Below are 13,965 nucleotides of genomic sequence, written 5' to 3' on the forward strand. Positions count from 1 at the left end.
CCTACCCCAGATCCTGGCAACCAGTCGTGCACGTTGGGTTTAGCAGTCCAGGGCACATAAGGAATTGATTTCTGTATGTGTAAAGGGTTTGGTCCCTGAGGAAGCTCAGTGAGAGCAGGATGGAAAGGGATGGGGTTCTGAGTGAGGGGCTGGCAACAAGGTGCAGAGCCAAGACCATGGCCCCGTGCCCTGCGGCCCAGCTGCAGGATGTGGGCTCTCAGCCCCCTCAGGATGCCTTCAGGTGAGGACAGCAGGTTGTGGCTTGCGCCCTGCTGAGCCAGCCAAGGAGAGTGGCTACCACAATCCCAAAGCCCACACCGCGGGCCTGGACCGGTCCCGCGGCCTGTAGAGGGCAGGGCGAAGCTCAGGAGGCGATGGCCCCAGGTAGGTCAAGGTGGGCCTGGGGGGCGTTAGAAGCCGCCCTGGGCCTCCGCTGAGCCCTGAGGGGGGACTGAGGAGCCTGGGCGGAGCCCGGAGCTCCGCGCGATGCGGCTCCCAGTGCTGAGCCTCCCTGTGTTGCCTGCGCTGCGGAGTGGGCGTACGTGTCCCTACCACCCCGCCGCTCGAACGCGCGGGAGCCGTGTCTGAGGGGACGCGGAGGTCGTCGGTGAGCGCGGCGCCTGACCGGACGTGGCCCGCGCGCTATTTTTGGCATCCGCAGGGGCGCCTGTGCCTGGGCGAGTTTTCCTTCCGTAGGTGCGGGCAGCCGCGGCGCCGCCGCCCAAGCTGACTCCTCTCTCTCCTCTCCCCATCCGGACAGGCCCCAGGGGTGATTCTGCCTGTGCGATGTCCTCCTTGTTGGAGGGGAGCTCTTTGTAGGCGCCACGTCGCGATCAAAAAGACAAAGAAAAAAAGAAAAGAAAAAGGAGAAGAAGCAGCCAGGAAAGGGGGCGGTAACGGCGGCGGGGGGTGGGGGTGTCACCTGGGTCAAGAGCAGCCTCGCTATGACAGCGGCGGGATTTTCAAAGGAGATTGCAGCCTCCCAGTGTCCAGGGAAGAAGCCCTGGCCAGCCCTCCAGGGGACCTCGAGGCGTGGAGCTCGCGCGGATCCCTAGCCCGGCCTCCGGGTCTGGTCCCTAGGACAGTGAGCCAGGCGGACTGCACCGCCAGAGCAGCATCATCAAGGTAGGTAGGAGTCCCGCGCCCCTCCTTGGGCTCGCTCTCCCTGCCCTGGGGAAGCAGTGGTGGAAGGAGGCTTTGCAAAGTGAGCCCACTGGGTAGGGGAAGGGAGGGTTCAGGGATGTTTGGAGAGCTGAAGCAGGGATTGCAAAGCCCATGCCATTGGGAAAGAATGGAGAGGTGATCTGGAGTGTGCATGAGAGCTGTGCTCTGACATCCTCAGAGCACCTTGAGGGTGTCACCTCTCTCCAGATTGACTTGGAATTAAATGGCCTTGTACCTGCCAAGGTAGGACAGGCTTTTCAGAGGCAGCTTAGCCTGGTGGCACACTCCCTGTAATGTTTATATTGTATGTTAAAGGACAGGGATCGTGGGAAAATATTTTCTTAAAACCTTAGGCAGTGAATATATATTAATAGATTTCTTCTGATCTACTTTGTAATTGGTTGCCCCTTGCAAGGGATGGTATTTGGAGGATGTAAAATACCCCTCCTTCAAATACTCGGAGAAAGGGAACATAAACAGAAATTTCCTTTTTTTAGCCTCCAAATCTCTGAGAGATTACAGTTCCGCATAATTTAATTCTTTCCTACCTGCTATGAGCAGGCCTCCAGATCAGCAAGTTCCTTTGGAATGGTTTTGCTTGTTTTTGTTTATTTTCCATGGTGCTCTTTAGAAAGCCACGAATTGTTTTGTGAATTTTAAATTTCAAGAGGTGACACCCAGAGTTTATGGTGGTTTCCTTCAAATATTGCAGTGTAGTTGCAGCATAAAAAAAAATTCATCTTGTGACAAGAAGCAGAAAAAGAAAGTTGATGAGCTAAGAAAAGTAGAGCCTTGAGCCAGACCAACCATTTGGCTTCCTCAAATATGGAGCAAGGATGGAATGTGGCTTTTTCAGAATCGAGGGGGTTTTTAGGATTGGGCAGTGAATGCTGTCTGGGGCTAACCCGTCCCTTTTGTGGCTGACAACCCTTAGGAGAAGGTCAGAATGTGCCAACAGCACAGAGTGGGCACTGGTGGTGTTTGAACTCAGAAGTGCTCAGGAACTGTGAAAGTTTCTCTGTTATCATCCTGGATCCATCTAGTGAAGTAGACCACTGTGATGCTGTGTAAGAGGCCATTGTGAAACTGCATCTTGCCTTGTCATCCACGGCTTCAGCTTCTATGTGGACAGGGCACAGTTGAAGGGCTTAAAGATCAAGTACATTGCCTGTCTTTAAAGATCAAGTGTATCACCTAACTTTTAAACCAAGAAATGTAGTGTCTTTTTTGCTTCTTCTGTAGCTTTTTGTGATGTATCTTTTCTAATAGTATGAAGTTTGTTTCCATGATAGTTGTTTTCAAGTATATATGATTATTGATCCTATTTGCAGAGCTATTCAATATTTCTGGTTTTATTGGTTAAATATTTTTGGTGAATTTGCCTTGTGATATCAGTAAAATGCTATGTGAAAGTTTTAGAGAATATACCGGCTTGTGTAATTTTAACAACCTTTTCCCTCAAGGATTTTTGGTGGCCTGTTTTCACATTTAAAAGACTGGAATTTATTACCATCCATAGCAGGATTGATAGGGAAGCACAATGGACAGCGATGGTGTTGTCCCTTTGACAGTTGTGGGAGTCAAGAATGAAGTGTGACTTGCCTATTTGTGACTTACAAAATCGAGACTGAGTATCATTTCAGTAGAAGCCCATGGAAAAAATGATGTTTTCAGAAATCACCAGTTAAGAAATGGTGTTGTTGCTTATATTGAATTCTGAGTTTCAAAGTTATGTTTCATTTTTCTTTATTCCTTAATGACGCTTTTTATTAAGTTGTTTATTCACCATCACACCCTTAGATGCACAGTGCTAGGATCGTAGTAGGTGTTCAATAAATCACTGACCATCGGGGCAGAGGAATGATAAGAAAGTGTGTATTTTCTGTAAGTTCTGTTAGTTTTGGGAACAGGTGGTTTTAGGCTTACCAGTCATAGCTTAGTATCTTGTCCCACACAAGACAACTTGACAGAACCCCCTTTCTGGCCATTATGTTCAACTTATTTTTGTCTTAAACCTTCTTGAAAATCATGGAAGTAGTGTGGAAAATTGATTGTACCTGCAGTATAGCAAAAAAGGCCAGTCTAGATAGGTAAGCAGTTATGTTTCTCCATGAGCTGATGTCTTAAAACGTCTAGATTTTAGGAATTTAGTGTTGTGTTTTCTAAAGATACATCGTACAGCATACAGATAACATTGTGATAGAATAAAGGAGTCTTTTGACTTAGCACCACATTCGATAAAGCAATGACTACTGCACAGGTGTCTTGGCCATATGAATATCTGAAATTATATTTCACTCTTTTAAAGAAATAATGAAAGCACTTAAGGTTAAGCAAAGCCCATGGGAAAAGTTTGCTGTGGTGTTTCTCTTTGGTTTCTTGTGCTCTTTCTAGAGAACGACTTTAAGAAGTCAGTGCAGTCAGGTGGTCAGTGTGGTCAGGCAGTCATGAGCAGATGGTTAAGCAATGTGCTAGGGCCCCATAGACCAGTGAACTCAGCTGAAGAGGAGAGGCTAGGCAGTGAGCCTGACTGAAAAAATTCCCTCCTTCTTAGTCCCTAGAGATTTGGGTGCTAAGAAAACTCTGTTCTCTAATTCAGGGTTGTAAGCAACTCTCCCCAGCAAAAGCATTGATGACCTGTAATGAAGCAGAGAGAAACATCTAGCTTTGGAATAGAGGTTGCCAAACAGTATTCCCAGTCACACATGAGAGACTGGAGGAAAGGGCCGCCACAGAAAATGATCCATTTGGGGAAAGCTAGTTAGCAGGTAGACCGTAGAACTTCCCACTGACATCATCAGTAAGCCCTTCACTCGACAATCTATTGTATCTAAGAGATCCCTAGAAGCTTCTGTGATGTCACCAGTGTTGTGGTGACACCAACTGCCTTTGGGATATTCCTTCAGTTCCCTTTGGGCTCACAAGCAGGCATGTTTCGCCAGCTGCTCAGGCTATTTCGCAAGGAAAGTGGAGATCAAGGAGAGACCACACCAAGGCAGAAGGAAGATGACCCCCTCTCTAGTAAAACAGGAAGGAGGAAATCATTCTGGGGAAGGCTTGGTGAGTCCTGGGCAGAGTTGGGGAACATCCTCAAGGAGGTAGGTTTGAGATGTGCCTTCTAAGAATAGGCCTTACAAGCAGGAGCCTTGGGATTTCTCAAAGGCAAACCAAGAGTCAGGAGTTCCTAATCATTAATTTGAGAGAAAGCCAGAAAGTGGTAAGCCTTCAGTTTCTTTTCTGGAAGCTTTTTAATTGTGAGTGTCAATGAATGGCAGAAGGAGGCAATGTGAGATTAACAATGTGACCATCCATGGTTGGGAGTTGAAGCACTTCATCCTCTAGATTACTGTAGGTTACATAAGTCTCTGATGGCAAGAACAAGGAGGGATGCACCCAAAAAATGAATTGAGTTCTCAGACACTTTGGGCTGGAACACACATGATTAGAGCTTGATGGTGCTAAGCATTATGAACTCCAGGATTATCTGCACCACAGCTGATATGAGATAACAATGTCCCATATGGTTATGTCTCAGTCAGGTTATAACTTTCAGTGTCAGGGGTCCTGTAATAGTGAGTGTGGCACGTGTATGGCATTAGAGCTTGGGAAGAGGGACATAGCTTAAGAATCCAGTTCAAGAAAGCTTTTCTGCTCTTTCCGGGATTCACCCAGTCTCTACCATTTCCCCTTCCTCAACCTCCTTTTGGGATTCAGAATGATGTTTTCTGCCCATGGGGCCTCAAATATGCAAATTCACATGGGTTTATCTATCTATCTATTTATCTATCTATCAGGATTTGGTAGGAAGGCATCATCCCAAAATGTCATCAGTGAGCAAGAGAAGTGTCGAAAGGAACTGGAGGAACTCAAACTTGAAATCCAGAAGTGTAAATTCGAGAGGGATGAACTTTATCAAATCCTGGACTTTTATATTTGTGATGATTGGGACCTCAGGTAGTCATTATGCCCAGTAACCTGTTCACTGTCTTGTGCTCTCTCTCTGCTAACCCAAGATTTCCTCATAGCACCAGAGAGTTTCACCTCCCATCCTGGATTTTAAAGAGCCTTGGCAGGCATTTGCTTGTGAGAGAAGCTAGGTGCTGTGTGTTTAGGGTCAACCTCTTTTGTACTTGACCCTGAGCTCCTTGGATTAGCATTGGTTCTGTTAACAACTAGAAGGACCTGGTCATACTTGCTGCCTCTAAGTGAGGGAATGAAATGCCTGCACGTCATCATTCTTTTTCTCTGATTTTGTTCATTATACACTGATTCTATGGCACCTCCATGCATGTAGTTGGGATTCTACTTGTGTTTGTGTATGGGTTGGTATGTATGTATGTGAAAGTATTTGTGGGTTTTATGCTCATGGTCAGGGAGTCTGGGGAGTTTGATGGGATCTGAGGATTTGTGTGATGGACAGTTTGCAGGTCATGATGGTGTGGAAGCCCACAGAGTACTTTGCATCTTCTATTTACTTAGGTGGTAGATAGGACCATCCTGAGGGAACGAGGGGTTACAAATCCTCTTCCCTGTCAAAGTAGTTATGCCCTCTGGGAATTCATGGAACAGTAGGAAACAAGGTTTGAGAATCCCTGTTTTCAAAAGAAAAGAAATGTCATCACAACTATCTGTTGGACCCAAGCCACTGCAGTACAGAGGGTCTTTGCAGAACCATATCTCCACAGCCTTTGAAAGAGTCCTTATTTCAAAATGACTCTTTACTGATGTGCATAGAAATGTTTCCTTGAAAGAAATGTTGTTGGAGTCTCACTGTTGTGTTTTTGCTCTCTTCTTTGTGTTTGCCACATTCTTCCCCCTCATTTCTTAAATTTGAATTTTTATTGGGTTTTTTATTTACAATTCACCTAGTTCTGAAATCAAGAGTTCAGATGGTTATTTGTTCCTTGGGCCATGTCCCAACACAGGCTGGATGTCGAATTGCCAATACTTCAATCCGAACATGAGAGGAGAATGATGGCTATGCAAATGATGACCAACTCAATAAGTGATGCCATGGAGAGGTACAAGGAGCTCATACAAGTGAACAGTTCCTACCAGTGAGTCGCTGACAGAGATGAGAACCCAGCACTAGGCAGGAAATGCTTCTTTCCTGTATGACTTTGAACCAAAGTCAGGGCTCTGGTTCTGTAATGTCTGACTCTTAACAAGAAGCCTGCCTCCTGGCAAGGGTCTTAGATTTGTAGCTCTTGAACTCAGCTGTCCTACATTCGAAGGGTATAGAAGACCCTCCAATTGTTATTTTCCCCATTAAGGATGCTCTAGATAGAAAGTTTTGTATCATGATGGGAATATCAATCAACTCTGAACCTGTAGGACTCTTGACAGGAGATTTAAAGATCTGTGATCCATGAGAAACACATGGAAAGATTGTATAGCTATTAGGTCTTCAACTAACCCTCAGAGGGGATTTCCCCACTATGTGAAGATGGTTTTAGCATATCATGGACATATAAGCACCCATATGGACCATTTTTTCTACCTGGATTATATAAACCATCTTAGTGTCAGGATTTTCAGAGGTACTTTGATTCATGTTGAATGTGGATTCTGGATTTGACCTCCTCTAATTGGTGCTAACTTGTATAGTGTGGCTCTAGTCTGGGGATTTCTGGGGATGAGGGCCCTTGAAGGGATGATTGGACTTGCAGGAGTGACAGGCAAATAGAAGCTGGCTGGGATTTACCATTGTTTGTTTGTGGTTCAGCATCAGGCACTCCCAGCTCCTGCGTGAACAAGCTCAATTGAAGAACAATATACAGATTTTGCTGAATGAGAAGAGAGAACTGCTGGTGGAGCAGACTGAACTGCCAGCATCCTCTGTGGAGGCAAAGAGGTTCTGTGAAGAGGCCGGAATGAACATCTGTGACCCCAGTGCCAAGCAACAGCAGGTAGGGTTAGGCCTCAGGGTCAGGTTGTCCTCATGTCTTACCATAACCATAGACAAACCAATGTAACTGTCTATTGACTGATCCATGTCCTGACCTAGGTCTCATCCAAGTGTTCATTTATGTGATGGTTTACAAGGCTTTCCGTGGAGAGAGCCCCTTTTTCAAGAAACTGCATGTTTGTAAAGCAAGTGCTCCTGCTCTTTGAAAATCTGCAGTTTATTAAGGGAGATAGGTTGATCATACATCACAGCACTACATGCCATTATGTGTGGAGGGTGCTATGTGCAAGCCCCTCTTTAGACTAGAACAGGGCTTTGAGGGATGAAGCAAAAGCCTGGAGCTTGTTTTCTTTATAGGGATCAATTGAGACTCCAGGAAGTAAGTAGTTTTCAAGGAGGAGAGCCTGGTGGAAATGGCAAAGAAATGGTTCTCGTTGTCATTTGTGGTGGTTTTTGTTGTTACTCACTCTTTTCCCTGTATATGAAGATGGTGTCTTCATGCTTCATAAATCTTGGGTAACTGACAGAGCCTGAGGAGCAGCATGTCAGTCCTGTCTTATTTGAGTCCTCCTGGAGAGTTCTCATCTGGGCCTTACAGTCTGAAGCTGGTTAGAAGAGCAAGGATGTGGAAAAGGTTTCTCAAAGTCTGAGGGTTGGCATGAGAGATTTGAGACTTCAAGAACAAAGTTATACGTATGTACCCCCAATTCTTACCAAGAAAGGAGTATTGCTGTGCTGACCTGCATCTTAGGGAACATGCGGGGAGGCCAGTTAATGACAAGCAATTTTGTCCAGTCATTATCCAACTTAGACCTTTAAGTCTAGGTCTCTCAACAAACATGAAGTTTCCTGTTTTGTGCTGGCCAGCAGTCTTTGCACCACTGGTCCAGTTCCAGGTGGAGCCCCGTCTCATATTTGTCTCAATACATTCTTAAACCATTCACTTATTTTCAAAATAAGGATTAGATTCTTCACTTTACCTGAATAGAGGTATCCCCCGGGAAGAATCTGGTTTGTCTTATTGGCTTCACCATGATCTTGCATGGAATCCTAGAGTGCATCCCTCTGCTGACATTGCTTTGCTGACTATATTATGGGCACGGCATTCTTTCAGGATAGATTCCCTCTCAATATTGTACACAGTGCTGCATTTCAGAAAAGTCACTGTATGTTATTTATTTAGCCTTTTTCTGACTGACATTGAGGTTGTTTTAATATCACATGCACTCTAATGTGATGAAAAGTTCCTGGTAAATGACCATGAGTCACTGTCTCCTCTGATGCTTCCAAGGTCTTCGAGGAAGGAAACAGGGTAGTTTTAGTGAGGGGTCTATGATGAGTCAGCATAGAGCTCAATGGAGTCTTTTCCTAGAAATCTCTCTCTTGGGAATTTGATGTTGTGTTGTTTAGGCTATCTGTGCAGAACATGTAACTTATTTGTAGGACCATCAAGTATCTGCATAGAAATGTTTCCTGAAGTGGAAATGAGTACAGGCAAGGGCAGCACAGCCTGCTTGAGTCTAAGAGACTTGTACACAGCATTGTTCCCAGTAATTCCTCCCTCAACAGGAAATGTGCTGCATAAGAGCAAAGTTTTCATTTGTGCATGTGAGTGTGTATCTGTGTGTCTGTGTTTGTGTGTGTGTTTGTGTGTGTGTTTGCAGTAGTGAACCTGTGTTTCCCTCTATTTCCAAGTTTCATGAGAAAAGTACTCTAAAAGTTCACTTTACATCCTTGAAAAATGAAAGACAGCTGCCCAGTCATTAGGCATCTCCATCCAGCTCTGTACAGCAAAAGGACACTTAAGTTATTAATTTACTCTGTTTTCAAAAAATTCATAACAGAATTATCTTGTGAAGTCTGGGGGAGGAGTGGGAAATATGTTCAAGTGAGTCGCGTTTCACAGGGGTAACAAATGGTACAGGCCTGGAGCTTGCAGGTCCCTTTTTGTAATGGTGTAAAAGAAGGAAAATAAAGTCCTTTAGAAATCCAACCCCCAAAAAGAGGACACAAAAACACCTGTAATGTAGATTTTCAAGTGATTAGCAGCAAAACTACTGATCTCCATTGAAATCCTTTGGAGCACATCAAAGGAAAGGAGTACAGGGAGGTAAGGGCAAGGCTTCTCTATAAAATCCATGAGTTTATGTTGCTTCTCCGTTCTTTGTGAATTGTGAAAGCCCACTGGAAGGTTGTGTCACTCACTGTGTCTTCTCCAAGGTTGCTTTCCACATTGCCTGCTACCATTTCTTTTTTTTTTCTTTCTTTCTTTTTTTTTTTTTTTTTATTAACTTGAGTATTTCTTATATACATTTCGAGTGTTATTCCCTTTCCTGGTTTCCGGGCAAACATCACCCTCCCCCCTCCCCTTATTTATGGGTGTTCCCCTCCCCATCCTCCCCCCATTGCCGCCCTCCCCCCAACAATCTATTTCACTGGGGGTTCAGTCTTAGCAGTACCCAGGGCTTCCCCTTCCACTGGTGCTCTTACTAGGTTATTCACTGCTACTATGAGGTCAGAGTCCAGGGTCAGTCCATGTATAGTCTTTAGGTAGTGGCTTAGTCCCTGGAAGCTCTGGTTGCTTGGCATTGTTGTTCATATGGGGTCTCGAGGCCCTTCAAGCTCTTCCAGTTCTTTCTCTGATTCCTTCAACGGGGGTCCTATTCTCAGTTCAGTGGTTTGCTGCTGGCATTCGCCTCTGTGTTTGCTGTATTCTGGCTGTGTCTCTTGGGAGAGATCTACATCTGGCTCCTGTCGGCCTGCACTTCTTTGCTTCATCCATCTTGTCTAATTGGATGGCTATATATGTATGGGCCACATGTGGGGCAGGCTCTGAATGGGTGTTCCTTCTGTGTCTGTTTTCATCTTTGCCTCTCTATTCCCTGCCAAGGGTATTCTTGTTCCCCTTTTAAAGAAGGAGTGAAGCATTCACATTTTGATCATCCGTCTTGAGTTTCATTTGTTCTAGGCATCTAGGGTAATTCAAGCATTTGGGCTAACAGCCACTTATCAATGAGTGCATACCATGTGTGTTTTTCTGTGATTGGGTTACCTCACTCAGGATGATATTTTCCAGTTCCAACCATTTGCCTACGAATTTCATAAAGTCATTGTTTTTGATAGCTGAGTAATATTCCATTGTGTAGATGTACCACATTTTCTGTATCCATTCCTCTGTTGAAGGGCATCTGGGTTCTTTCCAGCTTCTGGCTATTCTAAATAAGGCTGCCATGAACATAGTGGAGCACGTGTCTTTTTTATATGTTGGGGCAGCTTTTGGGTATATGCCCAAGAGTGGTATAGCTGGATCCTCAGGCAGTTCAATGTCCAATTTTCTGAGGAACCTCCAGACTGATTTCCAGAATGGTTGTACCAGTCTGCAATCCCACCAACAGTGGAGGAGTGTTCCTCTTTCTCCACATCCTCACCAGCATTTGCTGTCACCTGAGTTTTTGATCTTAGCCATTCTGACTGGTGTGAGGTGAAATCTCAGGGTTGTTTTGATTTGCATTTCCCTTATGACTAAAGATGTTGAACATTTCTTTAGGTGTTTCTCAGCCATTCGGCATTCCTCAGCTGTGAATTGTTTGTTTAGCTCTGAACCCCATTTTTAATAGGGTTATTTGTCTCCCTGCTGTCTAACTTCTTGAGTTCTTTGTATATTTTGGATATAAGGCCTCTATCTGTTGTAGGATTGGTAAAGCTCTTTTCCCAATCTGTTGGTTGCCGTTTTGTCCTAACCACAGTGTCCTTTGCCCTACAGAAGCTTTGCAGTTTTATGAGATCCCATTTGTCGATTCTTGATCTTAGAGAATAAGCCATTGGTGTTTTCTTCAGGAAATTTTTTCCAGTGCCCATGTGTTCCAGATGCTTCCCTAGTTTTTCTTCTATTAGTTTGAGTGTGTCTGGTTTGATGTGGAGGTCCTTGATCCACTTGGACTTAAGCTTTGTACAGGGTGATAAGCATGGATCGATTTGCATTCTTCTACATGTTGACCTCCAGTTGAACCAGCAGCATTTGCTGAAAGTGCTCTTTTTTCCATTGGATGGTTTTGGCTCCTTTGTCAAAAATCAAGTGCCCATAGGTGTGTGGGTTCATTTCTGGGTCTTCAATTCTGTTCCATTGGTCTATCTGTCTGTCTCTGTACCAATACCATGCAGTTTTTATCACTATTGCTTTGTAATACTGCTTGAGTTCAGGGATAGTGATTCCCCCTGAAGTCCTTTTATTGTTGAGGATAGTTTTAGCTATCCTGGGTTTTTTGTTATTCCAGATGAATTTACAAATTATTCTATCTCTTTGAAGAATTGGATTGGTATTTTGATGGGGATTGCATTGAATCTGTAGATTGCTTTTGGTAAAATGGCCATTTTTACTATATTAATCCTGCCAATCCATGAGCATGGGAGATCTTTCCATCTTCTGACGTCTTCTTCAATTTCTTTCTTCAGAGTCTTGAAGTTCTTATTGTACAAATCTTTTACTTGCTTGGTTAAAGTCACACCGAGGTACTTTATATTATTTGGGTCTATTATGAAGGATGTCGTTTCCCTAATTTCTTTCTCGGCTTGTTTCTCTTTTGTGTACAGGAACGCTACTGATTTATTTGAGTTAATTTTATACCCAGCCACTTTGCTGAAGTTGTTTATCAGCTTTAGTAGTTCTCTGGTGGAACTTTTGGGATTGCTTAAATATACTATCATATCAAATAGTCATATTTTGACTTCCTCATTTCCGATCTGTATCCCCTTGACCTCCTTTTGTTGTGTGATTGCTCTGGCTAGAACTTCAAGAACTATATTGAATAAGTAGGGAGAGAGTGGGCAGCCTTGTCTAGTCCCTGATTTTAGTGGGATTGCTTCAAGTTTCTCTCCATTTAGTTTAATGTTAGCAACTGGTTTGCTGTATATGGCTTTTACTATGTTTAGGTATGGGCCTTGAATTCCTATTCTTTCCAGGACTTTTATCATGAAGGGGTGTTGAATTTTGTCAAATGCTTTCTCAGCATCTAATGAAATGATCATGTGGTTTTGTTCTTTCAGTTTGTTTATATAATGGATCACGTTGATGGTTTTCCGTATATTAAACCATCCCTGCATGCCTGGGATGAAGCCTACTTGATCATGGTGGATGATTGTTTTGGTGTGCTCTTGGATTCGGTTTGCCAGAATTTTATTGAGTATTTTTGCGTCGATATTCATAAGGGAAATTGGTCTGAAGTTCTCTTTCTTTGTTGGGTCTTTGTGTGGTTTAGGTATAAGAGTAATTGTGGCTTCATAGAAGGAATTCGGTAGTACTCCTTCTGTTTCAATTTTGTGGTATAGTTTGGATAGTATTGGTATGAGGTCTTCTATGAAGGTCTGATAGAATTCTGCACTAAACCCGTCTGGACTTGGGCTCTTTTTGGTTGGGAAAACTTTAATGACTGCTTCTATTTCCTTAGGAGTTATGGGGTTGTTTAACTGGTTTATCTGTTCCCGATTTAACTTCGGTACCTGGTATCTGTCTAGGAAATTGTCCATTTCCTGCAGATTTTCAAGTTTTGTTGAATATAGGCTTTTATAGGAAGATCTGAAGATTTTTTGAATTTCCTCTGGATCTGTAGTTATGTCTCCCTTTTCATTTCTGATTTTGTTAATTTGGACACACTCTCTGTGTCCTCTCGTTAGTCTGGCTAAGGGTTTATCTATCTTGTTGATTTTCTCAAAGAACCAACTTTTGTTCTGTTGATTCTTTCTATGGTCCTTTTTGTTTCTACTTGGTTGATTTCAGCTCTGAGTTTGACTATTTCCTGCCTTCTATTCCTCCTGGGTGTATTTGCTTCTTTTTGTTCTAGAGCTTTTAGGTGTGCTGTCAAGCTACTGACATATGCTCTTTCCTGTTTCTTTCTGCAGGCAGCGCTATGAGTTTTCCTGTTAGCACAGCTTTCATTGTGTCCCATAAGTTTGGGTATGTTGTACCTTCGTTTTCATTAAATTCTAAAGTCTTTAATTTCTTTCTTTATTTCTTCCTTGACCAGGTTATTATAGAGTAGGGCATTGTTCAATTTCCATGTATATGTGGGCGTTCTTCCCTTATTGTTATTGAAGACCAGTTTTAGGCCGTGGTGGTCTGATAGCACACATGGGATTACTTCTATCTTTCTGTACCTGTTGAGGCCCGTTTTTTTGACCAATTATATGGTCTATTTTGAAGAAAGTACCATGAGGAGCTGAGAAGAAGGTATATCCTTTTGCTTTAGGATAGAATGTTCTATAAATATCTGTTAAGTCCATTTGGCTCATGACTTCTCTTAGTCTGTCTACATCTCTGCTTAATTTCTGTTTCCATGATCTGTCCATTGATGAGAGTGGGGTGTTGAAATCTCCCACTATTATTGTGTGAGGTGCAATGTGTGTTTTGAGCTTTAGTAAGGTTTCTTTTACATATGTAGGTGCCCTTGTATTTGGGGCATAGTTATTTAGGATTGAGAGTTCATCTTGGTGGATTTTTCCTTTGATGAATATGAAGTGTCCTTCCTTATCTTTTTTGATGACTTTTAGTTGAAAATTGATTTTATTTGATATTAGAATGGCTACTCCAGCTTGCTTCTTCCGACCATTTGCTTGGAAAGTTGTTTTCCAGCCTTTCACTCTGATGTACTGTGTGTCTTTGTCTCTGAGGTGTGTTTGCTGTAGGCAGCAGAGTGCAGGGTCCTCATTGCGAATCCAGTTTGTTAATCTATGTCTTTTTATTGGGGAGTTGAGGCCATTGATGTTGAGAGATATTAAGGAATAGTGATTATTGCTTCCTGTTATATTCATATTTGGATGTGAGGTTATGTTTGTGTGCTTTTCTTCTCTTTGTTTTGTTGCCAAGATGATTAGTTTCTTGCTTCTTCTAGGGTACAGCT

At 43.3% G+C, this 13,965-nt stretch overlaps 1 protein-coding gene across 8 annotated transcripts in view; it reads left to right on the forward strand.

Annotated features, from left to right (window-relative positions):
* The window catches only part of Spetex2l2 (Spetex-2 protein like 2), a 28,746-nt gene continuing 14,781 nt past the window's right edge, over nucleotides 1–13,965 (forward strand). Inside the window, exons 1-4 of one of the 8 annotated variants that reach the window (XM_087568276.1) lie at nucleotides 387–1,125; nucleotides 4,959–5,118; nucleotides 6,090–6,221; nucleotides 6,890–7,073. In XM_087568276.1, coding sequence (XP_087424402.1) covers nucleotides 6,136–6,221; nucleotides 6,890–7,073 — 270 coding nt within the window. In that variant the 5' untranslated portion in view covers nucleotides 387–1,125; nucleotides 4,959–5,118; nucleotides 6,090–6,135. Of the gene's footprint in view, nucleotides 1,126–4,053; nucleotides 4,225–4,958; nucleotides 5,119–6,089; nucleotides 6,222–6,889; nucleotides 7,074–13,965 lie in introns of those variants that run through there. The other 7 variants (XM_087568279.1, XM_087568277.1, XM_087568281.1 and 4 more) reach the window with 7 other exon arrangements.

This window comes from Rattus norvegicus, chromosome 9 (assembly GCF_021556685.1).
Source record: "Rattus norvegicus strain SHRSP/BbbUtx chromosome 9, alternate assembly SHRSP_T2T, whole genome shotgun sequence".
Classification (NCBI taxonomy): Eukaryota; Metazoa; Chordata; class Mammalia; order Rodentia; family Muridae; genus Rattus; species Rattus norvegicus.